This window comes from Alligator sinensis, unplaced genomic scaffold (assembly GCF_000455745.1).
Source record: "Alligator sinensis unplaced genomic scaffold, ASM45574v1 scaffold442_1, whole genome shotgun sequence".
Lineage (NCBI taxonomy): Eukaryota > Metazoa > Chordata > Crocodylia > Alligatoridae > Alligator > Alligator sinensis.
Window position 1 is genome coordinate 7,852,570 of NW_005841829.1, and position 11,385 is coordinate 7,863,954.

Consider the following 11,385-nt stretch of genomic DNA (forward strand, 5'->3'; position numbering starts at 1 on the left):
TGACACACTAGGCGGCAGTGCTGCTGCTTCACGCCATGTCTGTGCTGCCCAGCACAGCAGCAGTGGCCATGTGGAGCAGCCCTAGTGCAGCTCAGAAGGAGCGGTGAAGCAGCCGCACCGCTGCCTAGCACGATGCAGGCTTTGGGTAGGCAGTTGCAGCAAACACTGCCCTTGGCGGGGCATGCTTTCCTTTCCATCAAGCAGCAGTTTCTGCGTTGCTGCTGCTGCTCAGCCCCGATGGGCAAGCCTGGAGCTGGCTCAGTCCAGGCTGAGCAGCAGCAAAAGGAACGAACTGATGCTCAGCGCGGGCAAAAAGCGGCCCCTCCCGCTGCCAGCAGTTCCCTGCTACAGCCACTTGGAGCCCACACAGGACTGCCTGTGCCAGCTCTCCATTGCCACAGCTGTCCCACGGGGTGGCAGTGACATGGCGGAAAAGCAGGACAGCCCCACATGGGCTGCGAGCAGCTATAGCAGGAGGCACCGGCCTCGGGGTGGGGGTGTGCTTTTCTTCTGCGCTGAGCAGCAGTTTGTTCCCTGCCGCTGCTGCTCAGCTGAGACATGCAATCGCAGTGTGCATGGGGTCAGGGCTGCACGCTCATCCCTACCTCTACCATATAGCACGACCCAGAGCAGGGTGGCAGGAGCATGGAGTCCCAGCCAGCTGAGGCTCTATGGAGCCGGGGCAGCTCCCTGCTCTTCCTGCTAGTGCAACCCAGCCCAGCTCCATAGACCCCTGCCCTCCTGCATCCCACGCTCCTGCCACCCTGCTCTGGGCCCTGCCAGCGCCATCCCCAGGACACCGACACAGGTGCTGCACTTCTGCACACCTGCTTGTTTCCATTCCCCTCCACCACCACTGCTGGTTTCCCCAGTTTCCTGCCCACCCACCGGCCAGGTGCTCTGGACTACCTGGTTCCCAGCTGCATGGCTGAACCATGAGGCTCTGCAGGAGCCCACCAGGCCCCAAGGACTGGAGCAATCCCAGTCTCCCTGGTCAATGGTCCTCCCCTGCCTCCCTGCCCCGCCCCCCCTTCTTAACTGAATTTCCTGCTCTAGCGCATGGAGGCATAAATAGCCCAACAGTCCCAGCTGGAGGGGAGGCAGGAGCCTGCCGTGGCTTCCCCTGGGTCCTACTGTCCCTGGCTCCTGTCATCGTTGACAGGAGCCAGGGACAGATAAATATGAATTTTCTCAATTTTCTAGGGGCCCCACAGGCCAGATAGAATGGCCTAGTGGGCCGAATCCAGCCTGTGGGCCATATTTTGCCCACCCCGGTGTACACAGTCAAGCCCTTACCTCAGTTGAAAAGTGCAAAGTATCAAGTAGTTAAATGAATAGAGGATTGTTGGGGGTGGAGTAGATCTGGGCAAGGAGGAGGTCTCTGGACATGCATGCAAGGAGAAAAGGCAGTAGAAACAAAAGAGAAACATTTTGAGCAGAATATTCTAGAAGTTGAGGGATAAGTTTCTGACTGTAGCCTCTCCATTGATTTGAGATCTAGTGGGGGGATGGTATGGTAGAAGGGAAAACCTATCATGGCAGCAGGCTTGCCAAGCTGTAAAAGTGAGAAGAAATAAAAGATGAGGAGAAATCTAGAAGAAACTGAAGAAAGCCCCAAGCTAATAACATATGGCTACAGTGTTCATTTAATGTCCTCCTAATACAGCATGACAAAAATATCCCCCAAATATCATGATTAATATAGTGAGCTAGAAATAGTTCACTTCCCAGTGACTTCACAAGTATCTGCTTCAGTCACCTTTGGTAAATAAGATAGCTGAGTCATAATTCAGTTTTCTGATGTAGCTACCAAATTAATCTGAAAAATAGCAAAAAACCCCCCACTGCTTTAAATTGCATAGTGTGTACCTTCTAAAAATGAAACCTACATCTATCTCTGAGTTGTGAATAATATGCTTTAAGGTTATATTAAACAACAAAAACACACTTTTTGTAGAAAACAGTTATTAAATCTAGGCTTCCTGGCCCATGATTTAAATTAAATCCAACCTGGTCTTGATGCAACTTCTGGTAGCTCTTTTGAATTTTACAGAAATGCCATCGGTACATGTTTTATGTTAAAAAATGTATAGAATGTTAAAAATGAAGGCCGTGATCCTGCATACACATTCAAGATATATATTTGTTTAAGCATGAATAGTCCAACCTAGGGTATTGTTTAAGTATGAAGTTAATTATCAGATCATACGACAGTAAGGCTGGAAGAGGACCATGGTAAGTCATTTAGTTCAGCGTGCTGCTGTGGGAGCTAACCTGCTCTTGAGAACTTCCAGGGGATAGAGATCCCAGTTCTCTGGGTAGCCTGTTCTAATGCTTGATCAACCTCACAGTGAGAAATTTCTTTTTAATCTCCAACCTACTTGCTTCTGGCCACAAAGAAAAGTCTCTTTCTTTGTAATCCCTCTTTGTAATCACCTTACAGTCATTTTATAAGGTATTTATTTGTATTTGAAATATCAGGGTTAAAAATGAACCTGTGTTCAAAAACAGTTCCAGTTTTGACAGTGAAAATGTATGTATACTGCCAGCATGTTAAATGCAAGCCAAAATTTTTAAATAAAGTCAAGCTATGAGGTGCTTTTGAAAACCCCCACACTTAATTTGCTTAGGAGCACTGTCATCGTGCCTCCAATTAGAAATCATAATGAAAAGGTGGCCTGATCAAAGCATTTCTGCTTGGACTTGTAAAGGTTCCTATTATTTGAAGATGTCAATTATAGATATAGCTCTGGTATTTGTTTGTATTGTATTTAAATTTGTGGTATTCTCAAAATGATTTCTTTTTCTAAAACAAAGGTGAACCAAGAAAATCAAGCGCTGCTTTTTTTTTTTTTTTTTTTTTTTAAGAACCAAGGCAAAAAAAAATTAAAATCCATATTAGCAATTTGAAACTCTAAAATAGGACACATATTGCACTCCATCTCTAGAGTTTATGAATGCTGTCATGTTCTATGTTTTGACCTTTGACATACTATTTTTCCCTTAAACACCTGACAAAAAGGGAACTTTTTTCGTTAAAATATGAATGCAATTTGATTTGGATGAGTAGTAGCTAGAATGTTAATGTCTAAAGATAGATGGAAGGAGGCACAGTAAGAGTAAAGCACTAATGGCTCCACATAGCTGAAATTTAGTGTCTAAAATGTGGTAGAACTACTGATGTTAAAAATGCAGAGAGAATAGCAAACGATCATGCGGTAGCTTGCTCTAGAAACCAGCAGGGGGAGTTTCAGCACGCTCAAACTCTAATGTTGCTTTCATTGTTGGAAAAGCCCATATGCGTTCACGTTCCTTATCTCTCCAACCCCCTCCCTTTCTTTTTCATGGTCCCATAAACATGTCTCAAGGGTATGTTTCAAATTGATTACAGACAATTTGCACAGGATTTTGTGATGAACGCAGATGTCAGAAGCAGCTCATCATCTAACGCCATTGCGGACCTCCAGGAGGATGAGGATGGTGTTTACTTCAGCTCCTATGGGCATTATGGGATACATGAAGAGATGCTAAAGGTTAGAAAGTGAGCACAAATGCGTCTTGCTTGTACTAAAGAGGAAAGGAGGACTGAAACACGCTGTGCCCATAAATATGCTGCAGAGCAGCTGCATTTTTAACCCTTTCAGTGCTTGATGGTATTTTATCTGTGAATCTCAGGTAGAAGAATCACAGGAAAAATAGCTGCTTTTTTCAGCTCTTAACATACCTAAATCTTTGTATAAATTCTTCCTGTTTGTCGCAGAAGCACTGGGAATGTAAAACTGCAGATATAGTTGAATGTTAGAAATCAGTCAAGACGTGTTCTATTTGCACTTCATGCTGTGTGTGTTGTAGAAGTAAATTTCAGCTGAATTCTGTAATATTCCCAATACAGTGCATAACACAATATAGCACAAATAATGAAGGTCTCCATCATTTTTAATATTCCCATAAGACTGAAATTGATGAGGCAAAAATGTACTTTAACCCTTAAGTGCTGTCTTCTTCAGTTGACTTAGCTAATCATCTCAGTTTAGCATACTGAAAGCAATACACTGAACAATTAGGAAGATTGTTAGCATAATACAAGAGGTCAAACACGTGTAAACAAATTTCTATACAAACTTTAAGTATTAAGGTACCTTTGCTGTGATGTGGCAAAATTGCGTTATGATGTTTTCATTCCGCAACAGAAAATTCTTGTCTCCCTTCATGATACTTTTCTCGGCTATTAGAGACTAGTAGATGGTTTTTTTTTAAAACTGATTATGAAGTTAAACAAAATAGATGAAGACATGAAGTGTGCTCACTTTTGTGTAGCATTGGTAACAGATTTAGCTTCCTGGTATCTAAAAAAAAAAAAAAATATAAAAGTTTCTCGCCTTTAGACCTAAATCTGCTTTAAGGCAACCTTGAACAGCATTGTGAGTATATAGCGCTAGTGCATCGATCCTGCAGAATTGTCTTAATAGAAAAAAAAATCTGGGAATAGAAAATAATATACTTTCTAAAATAAAAATAAATGGTCAAGAGAAGTTCCCAGGACTTGGAAACTGATTAATACTGGTACAAATTTGCTCCAGTGTAGAATGTCTGGACGACTAATACTCTTATTTATAGAATAGAGGAATTAATTTGTTAACTAGGGTGAAAGGGAGGAAAGCCCACATAGTCAATATACATAAAGTTTACAGAGCTTGATTTAGAGCTACAGTTAATGCCTGAACATCTGAAGAACTTGTAGTTCTGTAGTTTATAGAACTATTTATAGTTTATAATATAAAATTGTTCCAAAGCTGAAAAAAAACTTTTGTGATCCCAAAATCTCTCCATTAGTTTAGAGCCTTTTAGAAGTGGAAGTGTGAAAGATCAGGTGTTCATGGTGTCTGCTTCACAACATTTCCATGGAGAAGAATGTTGTGGTTTTGAACTGATAGAACAGTTAGTGGATCATTCCTTAGAAATGGCTGTACTCTTTATTTAAACATTGCTTGAGGATTGTCCGAGATAAACGTACTTATTTTTCAGTTTTCATTCTAATAAAAGGCTGGAAGGGAATTGATGAATAGAGAGACTTGAAATGAATGGCTATAGCTCACTAGAGCAGCAGTGCATGTAGTCAGGACAGCAGTTGGAATTCTATTGATTAAGTTGGGGCAGTGCTGAGTAACCCGAGTGGTGAGGTTGTAAAGCTGAAAGCTTTCCAGCTCGCTGCTTTCCCGATTGGTACTGAACCTTTTGATTTTTTTTTCTTGGCTGCAAATCCAGTTACAGTGCTGCAAAGAGAGTACTAAATATACAAGTTCTTTAAAATCCGTCCTCTCAAATAGAAGGCTTTATAATTTACAGTTTTATCAAAAAAATATTAATTCGTTAGTGCTTAAGATTTTTATACCTTTTGTTTTTGTTTTTTTTAAATATATTTTGTGAAGAACTAATTTCCCCTATCCATAAAGACACTTATCATATTAGAATGTAAAGATAAATCTTGCAGAATTATATGCTTTATTCTCAATCAGTTGTTAACTAATTGCTTTTCTAATAAGATGAACTTCTTGGCAATTGTTCAAGAAAAGCTATCCCTATATAGTTTCCTACATTGAATAGGAATTCCTGTTCCTTAACTGCTCAGTAGTGCTGTGCTAACTTTGAATTCAGGCAGTGGCATCCAAGTCTTTTCTTAATCTAAAGTAACACTGTGGTCATTTTAACCGGAGTCATAGATAAATAAAATGGCTTTTTAATTTCCTTTTCCTTCATTCTGACGCTTGAACCTCTGGCAGTTGCGACTGGGACTCTAAAACTTACGGCTTGCTGTCAGCTTGAGTGCCTGCCTATGCATATTACGTGGATCAATATGTTAGCTCACTGGTAAGTTGAGCTAATATGCCAGCTTACATACGCTAATGTACTACGGATATTCAGATGCGTGCTTGAAAGCCTGCCAGCTTCTTGGGTCATGTTGCGTTAGTGCTTGGTCATTTTCTTTTTTTTTTTTTTTTAATTTAGCATTCTACTTTGTGAGCTGTACAGCCTGAATGACTTATGCTCTTGCAGATGCTAAGACAAGTATGTCAGCGTTGGCTGGCTAGTAAGAATGATTACACGCAGAGCTGGCCTTAGGAGTGGGCAACCGCCCAGGGTGCCATAGTCAGGGGGTGCCACACAGACGCATGTAAGCAGCCCATGCTCACAGCAGCGCTGTCCTCTTCATTTGGCCCTCCCCTGGCCAATCTGTGCCCGAGACGGGAGGAGCAGTGCCCAGCCCAGCCTGCCCCTCACCTCCAGCAGCTGCTCAGGAGGAGCTGGGCTGGGCATGTGCCAGCAGGGCAGAGTGGTGCCTGCTCCAGTCTGCCAGCCTTGCTCTTGCTCTTGCCCAGCAGCAGTGGTGCCTGCCTGGTGTGCCATGCCGCTCTGTCTCCCCTTCCAGACTGTGCCCCACACTCCTACCTGCCTGTCTCTGCCTCTGCCTTTGTTTGCAGCAGCGCCGCTGACTTAGTAGAGGCACCAAAATACAAATTATCTCAGAGCACTATTTTCCGTAAGGCTGGCTCTGATTCCATAAGTAACGCAGGGTAACCTGGTATCAAATCTGATCAATCGCTCTTGTTTATAACAAAGCAAGAAGTTTGGGTCACATACCTTGTTTTTTCCATTTTGATCTGTAATATATTTAAGTTGGTTCATGTCTCAAGTCTTCATATAAGATAGTTGTTTTACATTGAGCTTCCATACCTTTCAGTTAGTGTTGTTGGGGTATAAGTTGATTTTTAATAACTTTCAAAAATGCTGTTGTTCAGGAGCTAAGTACCCCAGACTTTGATACTGTAAATTACATTTTGTATATACCTGGATGCCTTTATTACAGCCTGACTACTTGTTTTATAAAAAGTCAGTAGGATTTGCTTCTAAATAAAGTTTTTCATTTGGGAAAGACTTTGTTATATGATGGGTCCTAAAATTGTCTAGAAGCATCTCCTCTTTCAGCCTGTTTTCTGTGCATAACTGGATGATGTAAATGCTGTTTCTATTTTTAATTTATAGGACAAAGTGCGTACAGAAAGCTATCGTGACTTCATATACCAAAACCCCCACATCTTCAAGGATAAGGTAAAGGAAGCAGCTCAGCAGATGAAATATTTCTGCAGTGCTTGATTTTCTTCTGGTAGATATCCCTTGGGTTTTGGATACCTCCTAGTTCTGGGAATAGAGTACCATTCAAAGGATTTGATTTAATGTACTCCAGCTTTATTACGTGATAGTGTTATTCAACTGCTGGAGGGTGCAGAGAGCTGATAACAGAAATGCTGATCATTGTTGTCATTGTTCTGTATGCTGTCTCGGAGTGTTCATTAATTATGATGACATGGTTAAGTTAAACCTTTCTTGTCCAGTATTTTAAACTGAATCTATTTTGGACAGGCTCTATTTATGGCAATCCCAGTACATTTTTAACCCATATCTAACAGGATAAAAGCATTATAGGGGCCCTAATGAAATTAGTGTTGGGACCAGATTCAAATATAATTATTTTATATTGTGAATCGGGGGCTTTTTGCCAGATTATCAAGTGATTGAAATGGAGCCAAAACTCCTGCTTCATAGCTTTTGGTGTCTATTATTTCTGTTGAGATGCTCTTATTCCCAGTTGCTAATGCAACTATGGTTTTCTTTGTCCTATTGCTGGTAAACTTTTTTTTCCCCACCAGTTATTTTGGCTATTTTAAAAATGCAATTTGAGGTCATTTCTGATAGATCCTCATCCTTTTAATTGACTTCTCTAGATACCTAATGTTTGTCTGTCTTAAGGAAAAACTCCCACTGGGCAAGAAGTACCTAATTTTCCCTTTCTTAAATTTGACTTCTTACCCATTTTCTGGATGAAGTTTTTTAATTATAGTGGTACCACAGGGCATGGAATAATGATATTCCTTTAATGGTTCTTCAGGTGGACATCAACTAAGGTTTTGAAGTTGGATCTTGTTTTATTTCATGTTGGGATCTTGCAACTTCCCTATGAAAAGGAATTGTACTACAAGTATATTACAAATGGGGTTGAGTTGCAAACACTCTGGAGCAGGGGTGGGCAAAATATATATTGTGGGCCAAATTTGGCCCACCAGACCATTCAGTCTGGTCCATGGGACCCCTAAAAAAAAATTAGAAACTTATCTGCCCATGGCTACCTGTCTAAAGTGGCAGCAGGACCCAGCAGCCACAGCAGCAAGGCCTGCCCAGCCCTGCCTCACCCCCCAACTGGAAGCTTCTGCTTAGCAGAGGCTTCTGGCTTAGCAACCCTGGAGCTGTGTCCTTGCCCTCACTCCATCTGTGAGTACAAACTTGGGTAAGAACGGTGGGGAGGGGAGGACCGCCGGTGGTTGCCCCAGTCCTTAGGGCTGGACCAGGCCAGGCTGGCTCCTGCTGTGTCAAACAGTCCCGACCATGCAACCGGGAATGGCATGGTGCAAGAGGGGCGGGTGGGCTGCAGGCAGGAAGGTGGGGAATTAGCAGGAAAAGGGCAGTGGTCGCAGTTGCAGGGGTGGGAGGGGAAGTGGTGGTGGGTGGGCAGGTGGGAGTGCAGGGCCAGGATCAGTACCCTGTGGCCAGGGGCAGCATGCTCATATAGCCCAGCTGGCAGGGGCTCTTCCTGCCACGGGCCATGTGCGCCCTGAGGCCTTGCTGTCTGCTGCTGCCACTGGTGGCAGTAGCTGTAGGCAAGGAGGGACGAGGTATGGAGGGGGGTGTATTTGTAGTGGGGTCCCACATGTACACCTCACCATACACATGCACCTACACCCCCCTCCCCTTGCACCAGCATACACATGCACTCACACCTAAGCCATTCTCCCCATCCACGTATGCCACAGCCTTCCCAGCCACCCTCCCCTGGCACAGTCACAGCTCCCAACAAACCCCATACCCACCCACACCCCACATAGCCACATACACACGCCCCCCCACACATCCACATACACACTTACCCACACACACACCCCTCCCTACCTCCCCACAATATACAAAAATAAGACTTCGTTTTAAGCTATTATACAATCACCTCCATGTACACTACACAAATACATGCAAACAAGGACAAAAATATTTTTTGAAACCAAGTTAATGAATGTTGTAATAGATGTTTAATTTTTAGAATATAGTTTTTGGGTTTTTTTCTGGTTCTGAGATGGCAACCCCTCTTGCTGAAAGAAGTACTTCTGGGGGCAGGGGGAGGGACTTCTGATGGCAAAGTTCAGGGGTTAGGAGGCAAGACTTCTGGTCCCAAGATGGCAACCAGGGCACATGGTACCTGTCAAGAGACAGGGCTGCCTATGTGGCCCTCAACAGCTTGCCAAAACTCATTAAGTGGCCCTCCAGCCGAAATAATTGCCCACTTCTGCTCTGGAGGGTAGGCCACATGTGTAGTACTGTGTTCAGTTTTGGTCCCCCCACTACAGATAAGATGTGGAAAAATTGGAGAGAGTCCAGCAGAGGGTGACAAAAATGGTTAGCGGGGTGGAGACATGACTTAGTTATAAGGAAAGGCTGAGGAAACCAGGCTTATTTAATCTAGAGAAGTGGAGACTGAGAGGGGAGTTAACAGCAGCCTTCAACTACCTGAAAGAAGGTTCAAAAGAGGATGGAGCTAGACTGTTCTGAGTTGTGGCTGATGACAGACCAAGGAGCAGTGGTCTCAAATTGCAGCAAGGGAAGTTTAGGTTAGATATTAGGAAGAACTTTTTCACTAGGAGGGTAGTAAAGCACTGGAACAGGTTACCCAGAGAGGTGGTAGAAGCTCCATCCTTGGAGGTTTTCAAAATGCAGCTAGACAAAGCTTTGGCTGGGATGATCTAGTTGGGGATGCTTTGAGCAGGGGATTAGACTAGGTGATCTCCTGATGTCTCTTCCAACCCTGATTTTTCTATGATTAGGCTTTAAAATGACCTTTGTACAGACACAGTGGGGAATTACTAGCTAGGCTCAGTACTGCGGAAAAGAAGCTGAGGGTTACTGTAGAATAGGAAGCTGAATTGGAGCAAAAGGTATGCTCTTTTGGGGGGGGGAGGTGGGCGGGAATACAACAGCACTTTGAAATGTGTTAATAGGAGGGTCACTTCCAAATTGAGAAAATGATCCTTTAATTCTGTTTGGCACTGATGAGGCTTCACTTGCAGTACTGTGTCCAGTTTTGGTCCTCATACTTAGAGAAAGCTATGAACAAATTGGTTGTCCATCAAAAAAAAGAAACATTAGAGATTTGGGAAATGTGTTTTATATGAGAAAAGCCTAAATGAACTGGGACTATTTGGTAGTCCATCTGACCAGTATGTGAGCTTCACCCTGAGGTTCTTTCTTGAATGTCAGTCAGCATTCTGGAGATTGAAGGCTGAGGCCCAACCCTCTCAAGTGGGATGGGTGGGCAAGGCTGGTTGTGTGCCCTCTGTCTGTGGTGGCCTTAGGTTCCCCTCTCAGGGACCCTTTTGCTGCTCTGAAATCCCTCCATTTGTATTTTCTCCCCTCTGATGACTCTTCATCTCTGGTCATCATTGATTGATCTGTCTGTGGTCATTATACTGTTCACATTCTGTCCTGTCACCATATTCCTTTGTTTCCCACAAATCCATCATGTGCATGAATCTCAATTTGGTTATTTATTGGGCCTCCTAATTTGGTCTGTCTACCAAAACTGTAACTCCCAAGGGCCCCACAGTTGAGCACTGACCTGGTGCCAGTGCTGCAGACTCCTCTATCTCTGTTTGGGTACACTATTCATGTTATGGAACAGTGTGGTACATGTCTTCATTTTCCCAGCCTCTCTCTCTCCTGGCTTCAGACACACTGGACCTTGAAGGAAACTTTGTCACAAACAAGCTTTTAGAAATTAAGTAATCCTTGTCATTGCCCTGGACCATTGTTTTAATTCACTATCTACCTTACCTACAAGCAAATTCTCAAAAACAATCCTCTAAACATTAAGGGTGCACTGATAGAGTTTTTTTGGGCCGATACCAATGGCCAATTTTTAAGGAGCCATATTGGCCAATACCGATCCAATCCTGATATGCAGCCAGGCAACTTGGAGACCAGCATTGGGCTGGTAGGTCCATTGTGGGGGAAGGGGGTGGGGGCAGAGCAGATCGAGGCCTCAAGGTGAGGGAAGGAGTGGAGCTGAGACAGGCACTGCTCAGCCAAGGCAAGACAGGATGCAGGACGGAGCCACGGCTCGTGCACGGAGGGTGGTTCCTGCCACTGCACACGCCCCAGGAGGACATGGGGAGCATGTGCCCCCGGATCTGCACAGAACAGGGCAAGATGCCGCTGGGGGCTGGGGTCAGGGCTGCACTGGGCTCTTCCCATGTGAGGGGGAGTGGGGGGCTGAGCCAGGCTGCACTT

At 43.9% G+C, this 11,385-nt stretch overlaps 1 protein-coding gene across 3 annotated transcripts in view; it reads left to right on the forward strand.

The window, feature by feature from the left end:
• The window catches only part of PRMT3 (protein arginine methyltransferase 3), a 123,040-nt gene that overhangs the window by 22,922 nt on the left and 88,733 nt on the right, over window positions 1-11,385 (forward strand). For all 3 annotated transcript variants that reach the window (XM_006014703.3, XM_025199676.1, XM_025199605.1), the window contains 2 exons: window positions 3,392-3,533; window positions 7,042-7,107. In XM_006014703.3, the coding sequence (XP_006014765.1) occupies window positions 3,392-3,533; window positions 7,042-7,107 (208 nt within the window). The remainder of the gene's footprint in view (window positions 1-3,391; window positions 3,534-7,041; window positions 7,108-11,385) is intronic.